This window comes from Pipistrellus kuhlii, unplaced genomic scaffold, assembly GCF_014108245.1.
Source record: "Pipistrellus kuhlii isolate mPipKuh1 unplaced genomic scaffold, mPipKuh1.p scaffold_m20_p_5, whole genome shotgun sequence".
NCBI lineage: Eukaryota > Metazoa > Chordata > Mammalia > Chiroptera > Vespertilionidae > Pipistrellus > Pipistrellus kuhlii.
Window position 1 is genome coordinate 31043737 of NW_023425551.1, and position 22576 is coordinate 31066312.

The 22576-nt window shown below is 38.4% G+C and overlaps 1 protein-coding gene across 2 annotated transcripts in view; it reads left to right on the forward strand.

The window, feature by feature from the left end:
* Window positions 1–229: 229 nt before the first annotated feature.
* The window catches only part of SESN1 (sestrin 1), an 88390-nt gene continuing 66043 nt past the window's right edge, over window positions 230–22576 (forward strand). For both annotated transcript variants that reach the window (XR_004983605.2, XM_036413328.2), the window contains exon 1: window positions 230–799. Coding sequence is in view for 1 of the 2 variants with exons in the window: in XM_036413328.2 (XP_036269221.1) it covers window positions 521–799 (279 nt within the window). In the remaining variant the exon portion in view is untranslated. The remainder of the gene's footprint in view (window positions 800–22576) is intronic.

Consider the following 22576-nt stretch of genomic DNA (forward strand, 5'->3'; position numbering starts at 1 on the left):
GGGCGGCTGCCGAGGCGCGGGGAGGGCGGGGCCTGTGCGGAGGAGGGCGGGGCGCGGGCGCTCCCGGGAGCCCGGTGGCTGCTGAGACCGAACCCCGAATGGCTGGCTGGAGGGCGCTCCGCTGGTACCAGCCTTTTTGGGCAGAGCACGGATTTGACAGCTCCGCCGCGTGAGAAGGTCCGCTGACCCCGCAAGAATACCGGCTTCCCCGAGTCCAGCAAAGCCAGCGCTGCGAGGTTTGCACTTTCCAACTTGGGTTTTCGAGGCTGATCCGAAAAGACCGCCGCCCCTTCGTGTAGGAGGGGAGAGAGCGTGAGCTCCTCTGCCTTGCAGTTCGCTGGAAAGCCATCCATCTAGAAGAGACACTCTGGTTCCACATGTCCCCCGGACGCATGTTTTCATGAAGATTCGATTTCTCTGACACTGTTCTTAACATTTCTCGTTTAAAAAACTACAAAGTGCTTTTGGGGACATGCTGAGCGGTAACTGAAGACTGCAAAGAGAAACATCTCCCATTGTCATGGCTGAAGGAGAGAATGAAGTGAGGTGGGATGGGCTGTGCAGTAGAGATTCAACTACGAGAGAGACGGCGCTGGAGAACATCAGGCAGATCGTTTTGAGAAAAACCGAGTATCTCCGTTCGGTGAAAGAGACACCTTATCGCCCATCGGACGGGCTTTCAGACGCTGGCTCCTTGGATGGGTTGAATAAGCTGCTTGCTCATCTGCTTATGCTTTCCAAGAGGTGTCCCTTCAAAGATGTAAGAGAGAAAAGCGAGTTTATTTTGAAGAGCGTCCAGGTAAGGAAGAGCATTGTAATTACAACGGTCTATAGAGTGACATTTTACTTGCACTTAAGTTCGCTTTGTGTTTACTTCTAATAGCTTGTTGTATGAACTCATGAGTTCACGCTACATCTTAAAATTAGAATGTTCTATAAAACATTGAATTGGGGGCCAAAATTGAACAAGATGAACTAAGAAAAAAGCAATTTTCAAATATGAGTAAACAAGTATTGTCTTTCTGGAATGTTTCAGCAGAAGCTCCATTCCTCCTGTGAAAAATTACAGTTATTTGCAAGTTAAGACCCTTCCTTTTATTTACTTTTACATGTTGTTGGGAAATGTAGCCAGTATGCTTTTCACATTGTTGCAAACTGTTCTGTGTGGAAAGTTTCACATTTAACACTCTCTAAAATGATAAAGAACATTCAATGTTTCTTTGTCAGCTTGTTCAAGATAATTGGTGAAACAACTTTCTTTTGTTCTTATAAAACAAAACAAAAAATCCAGGGTCTGTTCTCTAAATGCAATCTTTTAAGAATTACATAAAATTAAAGCTTATGTTGTTATAAAAGCTGACATCTTCAGATTTAAAATTTGGACCCAGGTGGAATGTATGGCAGAAACACTTTTATGGTAAATTACTCAACCAGCTTTCTCTGTGTTTGCTTAAGTTGTTTGTTTCTTTTCATTTTCACACGTGCACTCATTTAAATTGTGAGTGCAACAGGTTGAACATATTATAGTTTTCCTCCTGTTTTGTACATAATCAATTTATCCCATTTTATTGAAGATTTATTGAAAGAGTTCTTTTTTTAAGAGAGGTTGTTTTTAAATATTAAGAATGCTCATAGCCCTCTATACTTGTTCAAAGTATGTGTTGTTAAAAGTCATAGTGTGAGAAGTTTTTAAAATTTATAATTAACTTGTGTATGCATGGAAATGAAGATAAACAGTTTTTCTGTTCTGTCTTGAATTTAGTTTAAATTCTTCAATAGAAAAATGAAGACTTCACAATCTTAGGATATTTCTTTTTAAAATTACTTTGAAAATAATCATTATAACTCCTTTATCCAGAGTTACCAGAGAGGAATTTTCTATTTACCCTTTTAAGCATCAAAAGTTATATTTCTACCTCAGATTGCTTTTTCTTTTTCTTTCTTTTTTTTTTTTTTTTTTTTTTTTTTTTTTTTTTTTTTTTTTTTTTTTTTTTTTGGTAATGGGGTTATCATTGTGCACATCAGTTACTGTTGCATAGCTAAAGATGGCTTAGAAGACTATATGATTCATTGTTTTTGAATTTTTGTGTTCAGTTCCGTTGTTTATTGTAGGTATACTTCATTTGGTTTCTTCTTTAGTCTTTCATTTTGCTGCTTATTTTATGTTAAAATGGGAAACCAGATAATCAATTTTGTTGAGAGTGAAAATATAATCAATAAAAAAATTTAAAAAAGAAAATAGAGAAATAGTGAAAATAAGTAATTGGCCTCTGGGGAATACGGGGTCAAAGCACTATAATATAGTAAGTAAATGGGTACTGGAGTCAGATGACAGAGTAGGCTCAAATTATCTCTTTTACTTGTTTGTTTATTGTTAAAATATATTTTTGTTGATTTCAGAGAGGAAGGGAAAGGGAGAGAGAGAGAGAAATATCAATGATGAGAATCATTGATTGGTTGCCTCTTGCAACCCCCTCTTCCCCCTTACTGGGGATGGAACCTGCAGTACTCAGGCCAGTGCATGACTAAGCCAAACAAGCTGGGGCGAATTATTATCTCTTTTATTAATGTACTACATAATTTTGGACAAATAAGTCACTGGACTTGTTTTAGCTTGGATTTCCACACCTGTAAAGTGGGAATAATAAAATAGAGCTATTGTGAGAATTAAATGTGATGTCATTGTGGTTGATTTCCCCTTTCATAAGTGAAATACATAGACTATATGATATAGTATATTTCAAGACTCATTCATCCTGCAAAATGATTCAAGACTCTCTTCAACTGTAAAGGTTTCCCATAGATTTAGATTCTTTTTTCATCTCTGCATCTATTGCACTTTATTCCTGCCGCAATTTTAACAGGCACATATATTGTGTTATAATCATGTTTGTGTGTCTGCCTCCCTCAGGAGGGCTGTAAGTTTTTAAGAGTATTGGCTGAGACCTGGAAGCTACTAAATAAAGATCTAGTAGATGAACAAATTTATGTTTGACTTCTTTTGTTTCTTATTAGTTGGAATAGATGAAGTTACCGCCGTAGGGAGCTTCCCTCCCCACGTCATTCATTCATGCCTTCATTCAACCAGTGGTTATGGAACCCCAGGTGAATGCCATTCTAAGAACTGAGAACTAGTGGCCAACCATTTTGACAGTCTACTGAAGGGAGACAGACCATAAAGAAGCAAACAATTAATGTAATTTTAGATAGGAAGGGAAGACTTACCTGAAGAGATGACATATAAGCAGAGATTTGATGAATGAATAAAAGTTATCCTGGCAAAAAATGAGATTTTTGAGGGGGCCATAGGGATCAATACTTGTCTGTGACTCATGGCGAGAAAGAGCAGATAAGTTCTAGGAATCAAAAGTAATGCATTGGGGCATTACAGTTTGTTGGAAGTGTGAAAACTTGAGCACAAACTTACATATGTAATCTCTCCTTGACTCAGTTTTCTTATCTGCAAAATGAGAATAATGCTAATAATTCTGCTTCACAATGAGAATAAAATGAAATAATGCTCACAAAGCATTATTTAAGAAATGCTCAGTAATGTTAGGAATTCTTTTTTTTTTTAAAATATATTTTATTGATTTTGTACAGAGAGGAAGGGAGAGAGATAGAAACATCGATGAGAGAGAGTCATCGATCAGCTGCCTCTTGCACAGCCCCTACTGGGAATATGCCCACAACCAAGGCACATGCCCTTGACCGGAATCGAACCCGGGACCCTTCAGTCCCCAAGCCGACGCTCTATCCATTGAGCCAAACCGGTCTCGGCAATGTTAGGAATTATTGCTTTAGGCAGCCAGGTAATAGGATCTTATAAGCCTTGTTAAGATCTGTGGACTTTACCCTAGGAACAGGAAGAAGCCCCTGGGGGGTTTTGAGCAAGATGGTGACTTATTCCTTTGTGTGTTAGAAGGATTGCTTTGAAAGCAATGAGGAGAATGGATTTCAGGGGTCAAAGTTGACATGCAACATCAGTTAGGAGTTTGTCCACTAGCCCAAAGCAAAAATGATGGTGGAGTAGGATATAGTGGAAAAAGTGAATGAGTTTGGGAATAGCTAGACATAATTGGATATAGGAGGTGAGGAAAATAACAAACATTAAGGATGGCTTGAAAGTTTCTGGCTTTAACTACTTGCTGAGTAGTTCTATAATTTCCAGAAACAGAGAGTGGGTCAGTTTAGGGGGAATGAAGAGTTTTGATTTAGACATGTTGTGATTACATTGCCTATGTTGCATCCTATTAGAAAAAGCTCACAAGAGGATGTTTGCCCCTACTATACTACTGTTTTACTTCACCATTATCTCTCACTTCTCCAGACTTAGCCCTCCTCCACCTTTATATCCACCTGCAGAGCCATTTATCTAAAAAGAAAATCTGAGCATGTTACTCTCCTGCCTAAAATACTTTAAAATAGGACAGACTCTAAACTTCGTAAGAATTCAGCGTCATCTGATCCCCACTTAACACCCTAGCTCATTGCCCAGCACCCCCAGCCTCAGTATTCATTCCCTAACATCAGCCTCACAGGGAAATCAAATAACTCCAGAATGCTTTTTATTCATTAGTAACAAAGCAGCAGAAGTAGAACTATATTTGCAATTCCTGCAGGCCAGCTCAGAAGACTATAGTTAGGAAGGGAGAGATGGTAGGGCATCTCTGTATTCCTGTTGTAATTTATTGACTTCATGTCAACATATTTAAATTTATTTAGCACATTTTTTTTAGCACTATTCTGTGCCAAGCTCTGAGGTCAGTAAGATTTGTTCTCCACTTTTGAGGAAGGTCATCTATTCTCATAGGGGCCTTTATATTTAAAAAATTTAACCTCATAATACTTTTTGATATGTTTGATTTCCCTAAACAAAGGAACAGAAGTAATACACTGGCTCAATATACTAATAGAGTCCACTGGTAAACTATAGGGGGTGCTGTAATTAGGGGGTAAATGTGAATGTATACACATACATCCAAAGATAATGAGTAGTCAAAACAGCCAGGTACATTTTCAAGAATGGTCATTTCATTATTTTCTTTTTCTTCTGAAAATGAAAGCAATTTGACTTATGATAGAAGATTTAGACTAAGTAACAAGGTATTTATCTTTAAGTGGGATGGAGGAGGCATTAAGTGATTGTTATACCCCAGTGAGAAATGAAACTTAAGCTGTTGGGTATGGTGCACATTTACAGTTGTTAGAGTTCCAGTTGGAGTGTTCCTCTCCACCCGTGGCTTACAGGATGAATCATATAGCACTATCTATCCTCAGTGTCTTCTTATAACATACTACGTAATACATCCTGTCCTCTTCCTTTGTCCTGACTTTTCAGAAAGATTGAAACTAACAAGAATACTCCTTTTTAAAAAAATATATTTTATTGATTTTTTACAGAGAGGAAGAGAGAGAAACATTGATCAGCTGCCTCCTGCACACCCCTTACTGGGGATGTGCCCACAACCAAGTGCATGCCCTTTACTGGAATTGAACCTGGGCTGACGCTCTATCCACTGAGCCAAACCAGCTTTTCTAGATCACTTATTACATTAAGTGAAAAAGACGATAGTTGAGCCTATTTTTTTTTTAGGTTTTCAGCTTTTAAAATATTTTATTCCTTTTACAGTGTCCCAAATGGTCTGAAGCATAAGGAAAAAACCCCAGAATGATTCATTTTTTTATTTTAGTTTTTAAAATATATTTTTTATTGATTTGGGAGAGGGAGAGAGAGATAGAAACATCAATGATGCGAAAGAACCATCTGTCAGCTGCCTCCTGCATGCTCCACTGTAGATCGAGCCTACAACCCAGGCATGTGACCTTGACTGGAATTGAACCTGAGACATTTTAAGTCCTCAAGCCAAAACTTTATCCACTGAGCCAAACCAGCCAGGAGCTGATTAATTTTTAAAAACATATTTTTAACTTATTTCAGAGAGGAAGGCAGATAGCTAGATAGTTGGAGAGAGAGAGAGACAGAGATCAATGAGAGAGAAACATTTATTGACACCCCCCCCCCCCCACATGCTCCCCTCCTGAGGATCAGGTGGCATGCATGGTTGATAGGTTGACAACAAATGAACTGGATCAGAATGATTAATTTAAAAACTATTTTTCTAACATACTTATTGTTTTGTTCATAAATAGGAAGTAGTGTTTTGCAGGAAAATGGGATATTGAACACTTACTAGATTTTGATTTGAGGTCATGGGTTGTTCATGATATCACAGAGAACTCTGTGAACAGTTTAACTAGAATTTTCTCATCTTTAACACATGTGCTCTTAAGGTGATGTACAAATCATTCATGGAATAAAAGAATTAGAAAATAGGTTTGTTCTCTGTTTCAGAGTTATATTTTCTTTTGGTAAGCCATTAGAAATTTGCCAAATATCTTTTAAACCATTTGTATAGATAGTCCCATCTAATAAAAGAGTAATGTGCAAATCGACCATTACTACAACACACAAGATGGCTGTCCCCATGTGAATACAAGATGGCTGCCACAAGATGGCTGGCAGGGGAGGGCAGTTGTGGGCAACCAGGCCTGCAGGGGAGGACAGTTGGGGGGGACCCAGGCTTGAAGGGGAGGGCAACTGGGGTAGGGGGACCAGGCCTGCAGGGGAGGGCAGTTAGGGGCAATGGGACTGTCAGGGAAGTGGTTAGACTCTTGTGTCAAACACAAGGCCCGCGGGCCAAATCCGTCCCGCCAGGCCTTGCAATGTGGCCCGCACCGCGCTGTCATCACTGCACTCTGCTGCGTTTCCATCACAATGACAGTTTATGACTGTTCAGTAAACCATTCGGCCCGCGATTTAGGCTGGATTTTAGATTTTGGCCCCTTCTCTGATTGAGTTCGACACCCCTAGGTTAGAGGGTGATCATGCTGGCAGGCAGAAGCGTTAGGGACAATCAGGCAGGTAAGCTGGCCAGTGGTTGGGAATCAGCAGTCTTGAATTGTGAGTCGGACATTCCCTGAGGGGGTCCCAGATTGGAGAGGGTGCAGGCTGGGCTGAGGGACACCCCTGCCCAGTGTGCATGAATTTCATGCACCAGGCCTCTAGTATATTAATAACTCAAATAGCTAATTTAAGGATTTGTTGAAACTTTGACCCAGCAGAAGGTAATTGTGGAATCTTGGGTATAATAAAGGATTAGTAACCACTTAAAACTTAGACATAATGGGGCCCTGAATGGTGTTATGTCTTAATCATAAAGAACTTTCATATTTAAAAATAGAAAATATTTATGTGGCAGCCAATTAGTGTGGACTGGAGGAACTGTAGACATGGGAAAACTTAGAATTTGTGGAAAGACAAGGGGAGATGCTGGGGAAAGGGAAGGCAATGCTTAAAATACATAGGAGGATAAAAGTACTGCTGGAGTTCAACAGCACCCAGCAAGCCTTGCCACTAGTTTTAATCTTCTTTATCACAATTTCTCCAACAGTTGTTTTTTTTTCACACTATGGTAAAATACTTGCTTTTTTAATGGAAGTCAATGGAAAAGGGGATTTACTTTGACCCAGCTTTTCTAGATCACTTATTACATTAAGTGAAAAAGACGATAGTTGAGCCGAAACCGGTTTGGCTCAATAGATAGAGCGTCGGCTTGGGGACTGAAAGGTCGCAGATTCGATTCCAGTCAAGGGCATGTACCTTGGTTGTGGGCATATCCCCAGTGGGGGGTGTGCAAGAGGCAGCTGATCGATGACTCTCACTCATCGATGTTTCTAACTCTCTATCTCCCTTCCTCTCTGTACAAAATCAATAAAATATATTAAAAAAAAAAAAAAGATGATAGTTGACCTGATGAAATTATGTTGGCACAGTGTACTCGGGCATCTGAGGGTTCTTCAGACTATTTGATGATGACATTGCTAGGGGCATTGGGCAGACTGGAAATTTAAGTAAGAAAAACTCAGATACTCATACTATGGGAACATTATTTCATGCTTTGCTTTTTCCCCTGTTGGTTACTACACCAAATAGTGTTGATAATGTACATTTACCATAATTTTTGTGTATAGAAAAAGTCTTTTAAAATATTCTTGTGGTTTTTTTTTTTGTTTTTTTTTTGGTTTGTTTTTTTAAATGCCTTTTTCACTGGAAATATTTAGGGAGTTTTTGTAGGATAACAATTAGGACCATTTATTGGATTTTCCCAGTTGGTAATTTTATTGTTAAAAGCTGTGTATTACTAGTAGACTGTCACAATTTATGATATTTCAAAAGACTCATGAAATTTGGCAACATGAGGATTATCTGTCTTCTCGTGCTTTAATCTCTCATAACTACTTACAGAAAAATCTGATTAGTTTGCAATGAAATATGGAATTACCTTAGAAAAATGAGATACTTTAAGTTTTATATTTTATTTAAATCTTACCCAGTTTTTTAACTTAAATAGGGAAAGTTCTTCATAGGTTTATAAAGTATTACTCATAATATATCTTGAAACAACTTCCTAAGCTTTTAAATTAAATTAAAGGGAAATAAAATTTGTGATATGAGTTTTGTGAGTTATATTGCCCAAATCAACTTAATATATAAATATTCATTAAAGGAATAGTATTCACTTAGTCTTTTAACTTAATTGTATAAATTGACAAGCTACTAAATAAATATGTATTTATAAATATGCCTTTTTAAAAAAATAGCTAGGATAATTTGTCAATTCTGTGTTTAATGTTCAATAAAGTCTAATTAGAACTTTAGTAAACCCACTAAAAATGAGCATTTACTGTTTTGATACGTAAGTGTTTGACATACTTTGTCTTTAAATTTTACATGATTTCATTTTCTAGCAACTTGGCAGGTGTTAAGCTGTCTATAATTATAACTGAGTAATTTTTCAAATGCTATTCATAGCCTAAACACAGAAAGAAATTCTTCCGATCATGTGATAAGGACCAAGCCTTGCAAAATAGTGATAGGGTGATATGTCCAATGGAACTGAAAGACACAGGAGAAGTCTTTCAAAAGTAAAAAGTGACAGGGAGACAGGTTTTCTCATCAAATAAAGTCTTCGAAGTCATTGTTAGTGATTATATCTCACCAAATTAAGATGTGCCTTACTCAACTAACAAGTAATGTATACATTTGGCAGACTGAAATTATAAATATAACTTAAACTTATTCAGTTTTGTTGTATAATAATTGACATTTTATTGAACTAATATAGATTTGATCACTGAACCTAGTGAATTATTTATTTCATTCATTAGGTGTTTGTTGTCTGCTTACTATTTAATAAACACTATGCTTATCTATTTTTTGACATGTCAAAGGAAAGGCTGTAAGCTTCACTTAATTTTAATAATGATTCTACTTAAGAAAACAAAACAATTCTGGTCAGGTAGCTCAGATGGTTAGAGCATCATCCCAATATGCCAAGGTTGCAGGTTCGATCCCAGATCAAGGCACATACAAGAATCATCCAATGAGTACATAAATAGTGGAACAACAAATCGATAATTCTCTCTCGCTCTCTGTGTGTTTCTTTTTCTTTCTCTCAAATCAACAAATAAACTTAAAACAAAAAAAAGAAGCTTGTATTTCATTTTTTATCTCCTTTGTGATGTGATTATAAAAACTAAAGGAGGTAATATTGATAAAGCATTTTGTAAGCTTCAATACACTGTATACATTTAATTATGAATTAACACTTGAAACTTTTACTAATATGTAAATGATAATAATAATACCAATTTTACAGGGTAGTTTTGATAATTAAATAATATGAAAAGCATTGAGAAGTGGGCCTGATTCATAGTAAGCACTCAACAAATATTGGTGATGAAGATGAAGATGATGAACTTGATCTAGGTCATTTAGGTAAAAAAATTAAACTCCAAACCAGCATTCCTTTTGGATTTTTATATTTATTAGAGTTTAGGATTTTTATGGGATTATTATATACTAGGAGCCCAGCACGCAAAATAGTGCAGCGCTGCCCACCCACCTGCAGCCCTGCCTTGACACCCAGATCTGTCAGTGTAGAGCTGCTCCAGCATGCCTGGCCCGGCCCCAAAACCCTCTGGCCTTCTCTACCAGCTTCAGGCCCTGACCTCAGTCCCTCCAGTCGCCTCAGGCTAGTCCGCCTTCTCTGGGCTCCTCCCCACTTCTGCCCTGTCTCTGGAGTCTCTGGAGCACTGTGGCGGCTCCTCCTCATCATGACAATGGAGGAGAGCATGAAAGCCTCCTGCCTGCTGCGCTGTGTTCCTTCCCCTGGCAGGTGGGCCATGGAATACTCAGAGTGCAAGCGGTGGGTGGTGAAGGACTGATGAGGGGAGTGCTATGGGCTCTCAGCTCTGCCTTCCCCAGCATGGGATGGTCCCGCCTTCCCAGGGTGCTTCCTCCCTCCCCCCTTCCACCCCATCTCTGGAGCAACGCCCCAGTTAATATGCTAATGACCTGACCTGGTCATTACCCATTACTGTGTCCCGCTCATTAGCGTATTAGCTTTTTATTAGTATAAATATTTTTAATTGACTTCAGAGATGAACAGAGAGTCAGAAACATTAATGATGAGAAAGAATCATTGATCAGCTGCCTCCTGCATGCCCCCTATGGGGATTGAGCCTGCAACCCAGACATGTGCCCCTGACCAGAATCGAACCCAGGACCCTTCGGTCCACGAGGTCTATGCTCTATCTACAGAGCAAAACCAGCTAGGGCCATGTATTAACACTTCTAATTGCCTTTTGTACATTAAATATTTATATATTGGCTGATTAATAAAAATGTCCAACTTTATGAAGGTTCTTCTAACCAGTCACTACCCCACATTTGCTCAGCGTTTTGCCCCAGAGGTGGTGGCACTACCATGACATCTATCTCCTCCTTGAAGTCCAACGCCATTCTGGTATGTCAGCATGACACTAGCAGGCAGGATTTGCAAACAGGCAGGGATTGCAAGCAGGCAGCTCCATGTGTTGTCCGGTGGCCAGGTGCACACACAGAGATCCATGACTAAGGCCTGTGCTTCAGTACCTAGACACCATTGGAGGATGAATGGCCAAGACCATAGGCTTTGAAGTTAGTCAGACCTGGCTTTAAACGCTCTTCTGTCAAACTTCGTGATGTTGGGCAAGTTACATAACAAGTCTGAGTTCCCCCACAGAATTTGTGAGGATAATGAGGTCATATGTGCAATCCTTACTGGAACCGTGTAAGCACTCAGTGAACGTTAACTATTAGTTTTATGTTCTGCCCACACAGTGCCATGGCACAATATGCTTTTTAGGGTTCCCTACGTCTCTGGGCAGCTGGGAAAGCTTTCACCTACTTTCCAAGTCCCCTGGCTCTAGGGAATAGCACTCTAAAGGAAATAGCACTTCTAGGAATCAAATTAAGGATTTTATAAGTACTTCTTTTTTTTTTACACCACCACCATAAGAAGTAATACGGTATTATTATCCCCATTTTATGTATCAGAAAAAATTAAGGCCAAAAGAGGTTAAATAACGCCCAAATTATCAAATTATCATAGCTAAGAAGAGGAGGAGCCAGATTTCAAACCCAGTTTGTGAGATTCCATAGTTTCACCATTATACTACACTATCTGAATAAAAATTTCATGTAAGTTTCCTAACACTGAAAAAATATATTATTTTTCTAAATTACTTTTGCTTGAGGATGAAATGGAATCTTGAATGTTTCTAGAGGAAACCACACTTGCACATCAAATTCTTTTTTGTTAATCCTCACCCAAGGAGGGCCCCCCCCCCCCGCCCCCCATTGATTTTTAGAGAGAGTGAAAGGGATGGGGAGAGACAGAAACATGATGCCAGAGAGATTGCCTTCCGCACACACCCTGACTGGGGTGGGAAGCTAGTGGGCAACTGAAGTACATGCTCCTGAATTGAACTCTTTTTTATTTTTTATTTTTTATTTTTATTAAATTATTATCTGTGTATATAATATATCTCACCATTTCCCCCCCTCCTATACATACCCTCCCTCCCCAGAGTTTTGTGTCCATTGGTTGTACTTATATGCATGTATACAAGTCCTTTGGTTGATCTGTTATCTCCCCCAGATCTCCCTTCCCTCCCCGCTGTAATTTGACAGCCTGCTTGTTGCTTTACTGAATTGAACTCTTAACCTTTCAGTCAGTGGGCCAACTCTCCAACCACTGAACCAAACAGTCCAGGGCTCAAATTCTCATTTAAACTCTCACTCATCTTGAAATTGCATTTGAATTTTGCCAAATCTCAAACTTTCATAGTGGCATGTTAATTTTCATTATGTTGTCATAAATTTCAGCTGATTGCAAGGTGGTTCTGCACTGTGATCTTGAATGTATGGTATACAAAAGATTTATCTTTACATAAGAGATTACCAAGTAAAATGATTTCTTTAGTGAACTGCCTAAAAGAAAAGTTGGTATATTTCCATGAGTAATATAGTAAAGATTAGCTTTGAATGTTAAAAGAGCATTCTCCTAGCTAGTTCATTGTTGCCATGACAGTGCTGGCAGGGTGAGTGTTGTAGTAACTCCTTGCAACGATCTTATTTTAGACCCTAACGTTTGCAAAGCTGAACATCCCCGTCCCCGCCCGACAAGTAACTCTAGTGGAAAAGTACTGGCTTTATAATTGGCTTCTGGCTTTGTAGCTGAAAGACTGCACTATTGTGGGCTTAGAAAAATAGTGTAGGAGTTTGAGTATTTTTCCTGTAGATTATGAATGTTTGAAATTTCCCAAAATATGGTATTGCATTACATGTCTTACAGTAAATTGTTTACACCTAAAAAGGGGCCTCAGTAGTCTTTTTAAAAATCTACCCCAGATTTTATCATACATTGAGCTCATATAGAAATCATTTTTCCATTGGTATGTCTCTGTGCATACTTCTAAGTCTTTAGATTCTTTATTCAGTTATTAAGGAAAATTAACATTAGAACAATAAATGATTGTTTAAACAGTGTAGAAAAGTGCTTTTTTTTCTTATTCTTTCCATTATTCAACTTTTATTTGATCAAATTTGCACATGTTAATCTTGGTTTTTCTTAAATTATGTAATGATTTAAATAAATTACCCAATTTGAACTGTGTAAACTAACATAATTATTGAAGTGTTTTAAAGTACTTCCCTGATATTTTCTAATTGTAAATCCTGTTATAACTATATTTTACTCTAAAATATTTTTAACTCATAATAGTAAGTGTATTTTGCATACTTTTGTATACCATTTGTTCAGAGTTTTGATATTAAAAATCTAGAGTATGATAAAACAAAATGATTTTGACAACAAACTTTGTCAAAGAAGATGGAAATTTTAATTCTATACTTCCTTCATTAGTGACAATTACTACAAATAATTACATTTATTTTTTTCCTAAATGGTGCATTCAAAGCTTAGCTCATTTTCTTTAGATGCTGATGTAAGCAAATCTTGCACAATTGGGTCTGTACTAAGTAATTAAGTATGGCTGTCAGGCAAGCCCTTCCTTTTTTTTTTTTTTTTTTTTTTTTTTTTCAGTTTAATATATAAAATGATTTTCTAAACAAAATATTTGACCCCAAGCTAGAGTTGTATTTAACTTTTTCACTAAGTAATGGATATTTTAATCTTTATTTTTTAATTCCTTTTAATGCATTTTATTGTCTCCCTAATGGTAATTATTCAGACTAAGAGGTGTCTAATTTTAAATTACACTTATCTTCGATGGCTCTTTCTTTGAATTTGGAAGTAGGTGTGTAGTAAAATGTCGAATCAAACCTTAAGATAAATATTCGGTCATTTTGTTTGTACATATATTTATAGTAAATGCTTTTATTGGCTGGACTGAAACTAAATTATGGTTAGTTCTTTTTCCTTTGTTAAAATATTTAATAACAGAGTTACTGTTTTATTTTTTTCTGAATCCTACAGCACCTCCAGCTAAGGTTGAAATTAGTATGGTTGTTTAAAGTAAGAACTCATTTTAAACCTTTCTTTGTACCTGACACTGTTCTCACACTGTGAAGGATATAAAAAGTAAAAGACAACCACTACACTTAAGACCTTTCCAATGACACAGAGGAAAAAATTTAAAAACAAATCAAGACTATGACTAAAAATGTTAAGTTTTATGGCACTAAGTTGACAAAAGTGTAACTGTTGGTGGGGGACTGCACATAGTAATTCTACATTTAGGAAATCGTCTGAAAAAAGATTTATTATGGCAACAATTACTATAGAGCTAGTTCTGATATAAATGTATTATCTATATGTATTTTTACATGTAAATGGGACTATAACCATTTAAATTATGGATTGATTAAGTTATGGTGCATCCATATAAAGGACTATTATATAATTATTAAAAGTTGTTTGAAAATATATAATAAAAGAATAAATATATATGTAAGTGGAAAAGCAACTTTTAAAGCAGTATGGCAAGTATATATATTTTTATAGAGAGGGCAAAAAGTCAGGAAACCTATATGCACCAAAATATTAACTGTAATTCTCTTTTATTTTTTAATATATATTTTCATTGTTGATAGTACTTCAGATAGCTCCCATTTTATTCCCTTTTCTCTCCCACTCCCAGCCCCTCCCCACTCCCCACGTCCCAGGTCTTCACAACCCTATTGCCTGTGTCCATGAGCTATGCATATCCTATATAATGAAGAGCTAATATGCAAATAGTTGTCACCACCATAATGGCTCAGATTCTCAGCACTGGGGAGAGAAGAATGGAGACCAGCCAGGCTGTGGTCTGGGAGAGCTGCACGCCCTGCTCTCCCAGGCGCCAGAGTCTGGGCTGCAGTCTGGAAGAGGGCCAAGCCACCAGCCCTACAGTCCCGGGCATCAGTGGCTGCACCTGTGCCTGGGGCCCAGGAGAGGGACAAGCAGCCTTACCTGTGGTCCCGGGTGCCAGCGGCTGGCTGTGTCTGCACCTGTGGCCCAGGAAAGGGACAAGCCACCCACTTTGCAGTCCCAGGCACTTGCGGCTTCAGCCCAGGCGAAGCTGCCTGCTCGCAGTCCCCCGCAGCTGTGGCTGACCTAGGAAGAGCCATCCCCATTTTGGGTCCTAGGTGTCTACAACCAGTCAGAGGAGGGAATCCTGGGTCCTGAGTGTGGGGTGAGGCAGAGGCATTTAGGGGTAATCAGGCAGGCAGAGGTGGTTAGGGGAGATCAGGCAGGCAGGCAGGCAGGTGAGTGGTTAGGAGACAGCGGTCCCGGATTGTGAGAGGCAGTTGGAAATCTCCCGAGGGGTCTTGGATTGGAGAGGGTGCAGGCTGGGCTTAGGACCCTGCCCCCACCCTGTGCACAAATTTTGTGCACTGAGCCTGTATTAAGTATGTAAGTTCTTTGGTTTATCTCTTTTTGTCCCCCAAACTCCACATTGATATATGTCAATCTGTTCCATATTTTGTTGGTCAATTCCTTTTGTTCATTAGATTCCACAAATAAGTGAGATCATCTGATAATTTGTCTTTCTCAGTTTGGCTTATTTCACTTAGCATTATATTTTCCAGGTCCATCCATGCTGCCCCAAAGGATAAGAGATTCCTCTTTTTTACAGCTGCATATATTACATTATTGTAAGTGTCCCACAGCTTTTTTATCCATTGGTAATAGATATTCTTTTTCTCTTTTTTTTAAATATATTTTATTGATTTTTTTACAGAGAGGAAGAGAGAGGGATAGATCAATGAGAGAGAATCATCGATCAGCTGCCTCTTGCACACCCCCTACCGGGGATGAGCCCGCAACCAAGGTACATGCCCTTGACTGGAATCGAACCTAGGACCCTTCAGTCAGTTGGCTGATGCTCTATCTACTGAAACAAACTGGTTAGGGCGGAGTAAATACATTTTGATGTAATAATTAACTTTACTTTTCAGCTCATCTGTTTGCCCAGGAACCTGTATACACTGTTCTGTTTCTATCCCCAACATGCCCAAACCAAACCTCTGATGACTGGTGGGAAGTAATTAATGTTCTGTTGTACTTTCCTGTAGATTACATTTTGGCCTCATCTTTGTTTTCTTTTTATGGCCCTCTTTTATTTTCCTTTCCTTCTCATGTATTGAGCATTATAAATAAAACAGTTCAGCTTGGCTATTCCCATGTGGTAATACCATTGAAATTTGAAGATTGAGATGACTAAAGTAAAATTTACATTAATTATATTTTAAAGGTCATTGAAAGGAAGTAGAACTAGATAGGATCTTGAGTCTGTCTAATGAATTAACCTTAAAGCAGAAACTAGGGCTGATGTTCAGCCAATATTCATTGGCACAGCAATATGTGTTAAAATACTGAAGTATTTTCATACCAGCTGGTAAATAGTAAATAGAAACTGCAAAGGCAATAAAATAAATGATACATAATCAAGATGGGTGGTTTATCTTAGAAACCACACAGGCACTTGGGTTCCAAGCTGGACTGGTCACTGAAGCATGGAGCTAGGAAGTTTGCCCAAATGCCTTATTTATTTCAGGATAGGAGAGAAGACCAGGCAGGAGAACCTAATCTGTAAACCCACAAAATAAGTGCTGGTAACTGAGGAGTCTTCCACAAGTCAGAGACAGAGACACTCAGGGTTCAGTCTGTCAGGTCAGCTTGAGCAGCTTTTCTTTAAGAATTAGTTATCTGTTGCTTCACAGCAAATTTGATGGTTTAAAACAATACATATTTATTATTGTACTAGAGGCCCGATGCATGAAATTTGTGCAAGAGTAGGTCTTCATTCCTTGGCTGCAGCACTGGCTTCCCTCTGGCACCTGGGACCCGGGCTTCCCTTGAAGCCCCAGCTTTGTCTGAAAGGACTCCGATCTAATTAGCATATTATGCTTTTATTATTATAGACAATTTCTGTGCATCAGGAATATGGCTACAGCTTAGCAAGGACCTCTGCTTCAGAGTTTCTCATGAGGCTGCAATTAAGGTGGTGGCCAGGATTGTGATCTCATCTGACAGCTCAAATGGGGAAGGAATTGCTTCTAATTTACATGGCTGTTGTCAGGATTCAGTTTCTTGAGTTGAGAGCCTTAATTGATTGGAGGCTGCTCGAAGTTCTTTGCCATGGGGGCCTCTGTACTTGCTTATTCAGAGAAAGCACCTGAGAAGAACCAGAGACTTAAATACCAGCAAAAAGATACCAGCAAGATGGAAGTCATGGTGTTTTATAACCTAATCTTGGAAGAGACACACCATCATATTTGCCTTAGTCTGTTCATTAGAAGCAAATCACTAGGTCTAGCCCATACTCAAGAGGAGCGATTACACATGGAATGAGTAACAGGAGGTAGGGATCATTGGAAACCTTTTAAAAAGCAGCCTACCACAACATACCTCCTGAAGCTAGAGGTTGGACAGAGTGGGCCTCCTGGCTTACTGTAAAGAGAGTTGTGGTTTAGGTTATGTGCCCAGAAACCTAATTCATGTCTAGAAGAGAGTGTGGCTCAGTAAGTGATAGTATGAGCCCAAGCTCTGTTCCTTCCCCACCCTTGCAACCAGTCTTCAATAAGAAAATCTCACATCAGCCTGGCCAGTGAGATCATTTGAAATTTGTCTTTCTCAGTTTGGCTTATTTTAGGCCCTGCTCTCTCCTCCAAGGCTCAGTTGGAGAGGCCAGCCCATCTGCCTCTAGCAGCTTCTTTTCTACCTTCCCCCATTATTCCTGTGTGATCCTAGGGAATTTCCTACATTCCTTTCTTTGTGCTAACAGTAAAATAGCATTTGTCCAAAAGGTGGTCAAAAGCTTTCTTTTCATTTAATGATTACCTAATGAGCTGTGAATCAAATCTCAGCTGTGTCTATAATTTGAGGGAAACGCATATTAAAAAGAAAGCCCAAAACTTTTCTGAGCATTCTCAAATGAATAATAAGTGAGGTTAAACATTGCAAATCCAAAATTTTATTCAGATGTCCCAAACTCAAATTGGTATACTTTATTATCAATTTAGTGATATCTGAAAGGGGACAGATGAAGTAATTTATATATTTTCAGTTTGCAGGCTGATGCTCTATCCACTGAGCCAAACCAGTCTCTGCTAGTAATTTATATATTTTATAAGCCCCAATCTTTATGGATTTAGGGTGTTGTAGAGCAAGACCAAAGTGATTATATATCTGATAGCAATTTAAAAAATATTTACCCCATTGAATACAAAATTCAGGCTAGAAAAATTCTTGATTTTAGTTAAAATATATGCATAATTTACATTTTTTGGTATTTTTTAAACAAATATATTTTATTGATTTTTCTATAGAGAGAAAGGGAGAGGGATAGAGAGCTAGAAACAACGAGAGAGAAACATCGATCAGCCGCCTCCTGCACACCCCCTACTGGGGATGTGCCTGCAACCAAAGTACATGCCCTTGACTGGAATTGTGGAATTGAACCTGGGACCCCTCAATCTGCAGGCCGATGCTCTATCTACTGAGCCAAACCGGCCAGGGCTGTATTTTATTTTTAATGTCTTATCCAAATATATATTTTTAAAATATGTTTTATTGATTTTTTTTTTTACAGGGCAGAAGGGAGAGGGATAGAGAGTTAGAAACATCAACGAGAGAGAAACATGGATCAGCCGCCTCCCGCACACCCCCCCACTGGGGATGTGCCCGCAACCAATTACATGCCCTTGACTGGAATCGAACCTGGGACCTTATAGTCCACAAACTGATGCTATATCCACTGAGTCAAACCGGTTTTGGCTTTATTTATATTTTTAAAATTTGATTGTTAGAGGAGGGGCAGAGAGAGAAAGAAACATCAATTGGTTGCATCTTGCATGTGCCCGACCAGGGATTGAGCCCACAACCTAGGTATGTGCCCTAAACGGGTATTGAACCGCCACCCTTTGGTGCACGGGATGACACTCCAACCAATTGAGCCACACTGGCCAGGGGAGTATACTAATTTCAAAAGCTGCTATTCTTTTATTTAAATATGTTTTTATTGTTGATAGTATCACAGAAAAAGCTGCTTTTCTTTAATTTCCTTTAGAAATAGCTTTCTTTCAAGAAAGCTATTGATAGAGCTGATCTTTTTCTAATGAATTTTTTCATTTTTGTTTTTTTTCTTTGTCCATCACAGGATGAAAATTGAGTTCTCAGCTTGTTGTAGCTTTCATGAACACTAGATGGCACTCTTGCTCAACTGAAATCTAATTTCTCAATCATATTTTAGTGCTGTGGGCCTTAGAAGAATTAAGTATGTAATTTAAAAGTGCTTATGTTTCCATTTTGTTTTAAAGAAGGGAATTTGGGGAGAAAGAGGAAGTTTCCAAGTGTAAATAGCAGAGCTTAACTAATTCAATTTTTCCACTTATCCAGAAATCACCATGTTAATAATAATGATATCAGTCATTTATTCCACAAATATTTATTATGTACTTACTATCTTTAGGCACTGTTCTCGACATTACATACATCAGTGGGAAAAGGGATAAAAATCTCTATCCTCATAGAGCCTGTATTCCAGTGCTTGGATTTTTTTCCAGGTGCCATTCTAAGCGCATACTTTCACCCATTAACTTACCATTTAATAAGAAGCTAAAGCACAGAAAGGTTATCTAACTTGTTCACCTAGTTAATATTGGTGTAAGAGATGAGATTCAAAGTGAGACATTTGGTAATCTCAATACTGTACTACCTCTCAAAAACTGAAGAGTACACTAAAAAACTGAAGAATACTTTATTATGGATTCTGTTGAATGCAAATAATAAAGCCACCTATTTTTTTTTATAATTGTTCCTAGATCTGTTTAGTTCAACTACTCCAATTTTAATGAAAATACTGAATAAAATGTTTGTTTATATTTATTTATTTTAAAAATATATTTTATTGATTTTTTTACAGAGAGGAAGGAAAAGGGATAGAGAGTTAGAAACATTGAAGAGAGAAACATCAATCAGCTGCCTCCTGCACGCCCCCTACTGGGGATGTGCCCACAACCAAGGTATTGTACATGCCCTTGACCAGAATCGAACCTGGGACCCGCTATCCTCTGAGCCAAACTGGTTAGGGCAAAATGTTCATTTTTTAATGGTTCTGTTATCAACTATCATATTGTTTTACTCTTTTAAGATAGTATAGGCCAAGTACAAATATAGCTGGTTTAAGTATATATTTAAGAATCTTTGTAGCCCTGAATTAACCATGTAATAATTTGGATATGTTGTGTTAATGAGAACTCTTCCAGATTATGATTTAGTTGTTGTGTAATGACACATGGGATATCAGGTATCAAAAGTTACTCTTTTACTTGCCTGCTTGCTACACTGTGTCATTTTATGTGCTACTAGTCCTGTACTTTTTATAAAAAATAGAGTAAGGTCAACAATACACTATGTAATTGAAAAGTGACATATAACCTTAAATCATTTCTTAGAAGTCTAAGGATATGTTTCATAATTTGGGGAGGAAGGAGCAAATTTACCTTACTCTAAAATGTGTGTGTATGTGTGTGTTTGTGTTTTCCTGTATACATACTAGTAGCCCACCGTGCGATATCACACGCAGTATGCTGCTTCCGTGGGAGCCAGTGGGAACCGTAGCGTGCTACTTCCGCAGGAGGTGGAAGTGAGCTGCTGATGCCCACTGGGAGCCGGGAGGGAGCCGCGCCAATTCCGAGGGAGGTGGGAGGGAACTGCGCTGCTTTCGTGGGAGGCGGGCCCACTATCTCCTCTCCAGGCCTGCATTCGGCCACAGAGGCTGCAGGCTGTCCCTGCTGTCCGCAGAGGCACCAGCCACTCCGCGACCGTGACCGCTGCCCAGAGGCCCTCTGCAGGGCCGGGGTGGAACAGGGGCCTCGTCACTGTGATGATGAAGCAAGCACCAGCCAGGCAGCTCATAAGCAGCCAGGCTTCCCCCACCCCCACCAGACTGGGAAACTTTGGCGGGGCTGAGGGGACTGGATGCCGCTATCTTGTAGCTATGGGCGCCTCCATATTTGTGATGGAATGATGGTTAATTTGCATATTAGATAGTATATACACATATATGTAATTTAGGATAATTTACAATTATACTTGTATTTATCAATGATCAGAATTGTATTCCAACAGCAGACGTGTTCTAAACCACTTATCATAGAAGGAAAATTGGCCACTTCGGAATAAAAATATTGATGACTAATTCACACATAGGCAATTGACAAGTAAAACTTATCTTCAGGGAAGCTGAAATAAGTAGTTCTTAACAGCCAGTTAGGCGAGGCCCTTACTCTTTTACTATAGAACTGTTTTAGATGACAAAGTTATGTTTTTATTATGCTAATAATTAGAGTTAACTTTTAATTAAATGAAATAATTAGTAAAAGAGGATCACTTCCATCAGGAAATACAAGGAAGTTTGTAGAAATTTATTTTGGCAGATGCCATAATTTGTGATTTCTCAAATTGAGTATTTAGGCTTTTCTAGAGGCCCATGTTCCCCTAAATTGAATGCAAAATTGTGTAGACTTAATGAGCATTTTTCTTGGGAGAGGGCCCAAGTTTTATCAGATTTAAAAAGAGATTGTAATCCCCCCAAATTAAGAACCCCTGCTAAAACTAGAATGACCTACTGCATAGTAATCTTATTTTCCTTAAACTTTCAAGAAATATTTAAATGATTGAAATTTGGACAAAGGGAAAATTTTGTTGTTTCAACCTTAGCTTCTCTTTGGTCTGCTATCCTTTTGTGGGTGTCTAGTGATATTGCTACTTGAATTACTTATGATGTTTATCATAAACTGTCAGTTTAGAGATTAAAAGTTCAATTCTTCAAGAATGTTAAGACAGGGAGTTCAGCTAAGCCCAGCAGATCTCTAATCCTAATGTTAATTAACATAAACCATATATACCGGTGAACCAATGAGATATTAGGGTTGTGTTTTTCACTCAGTAAAAGCTGATTAGTACAGATATTGGTAATAGCCAGACTACAAGGGTCAATGTCTTTCTTCTGCCCAGCTATCTAACCTTGGGTAGGTTACTTAACATCTCTAAGCTTCAGTTTTATCACCTGCAAAATAAGTTAATAGTATGTTATATCAAAGAGATAATAGTGCCTTGCTCTCTTTTAAGGTTCTCGGTACAGTGCCTGCCTTAGTACTTATGGCAAAAAAAAAACCTTATATGCCTCAGTTGTCTAAAGTAACACCTCTTCTCACCTTCTAATTCTTTATCTTGATTTTTCTCCTTAGCCCCAAACATTGCCTGATACTGTACTGTTATTTAATTTCAATTCTGTCTGCTCCATGAACACAGAAACTTTTTCTTGTTTATTGCTGAGATCTCTAGGCCAGTGTTAGCACATACAAACAGATGTCCAATAAATACAATATTTAAGTAGATGAATAAATGTTAGCTATGATTATTACTTGGCAATTTCTGTCCTCCCCCAGCCTAGACCAGCTGATTCAGCTTTTTAAATGAGATAGGTAAGCCAAGAGAAGTCTCTTTCCTGGAGTAGCTGAAATCATAGCTTCAAAAGGAATAATAATTTCTTATAGGACCTCTCTACTCAAGCTGTGGCCCACAGACCAGCAGCATCTGCATCACATAGGAGGTTGTTAGAAACTCAGAATCTCAGGCCTTACCCTAATCCTCTTGAATCACACTTGATATTGCCT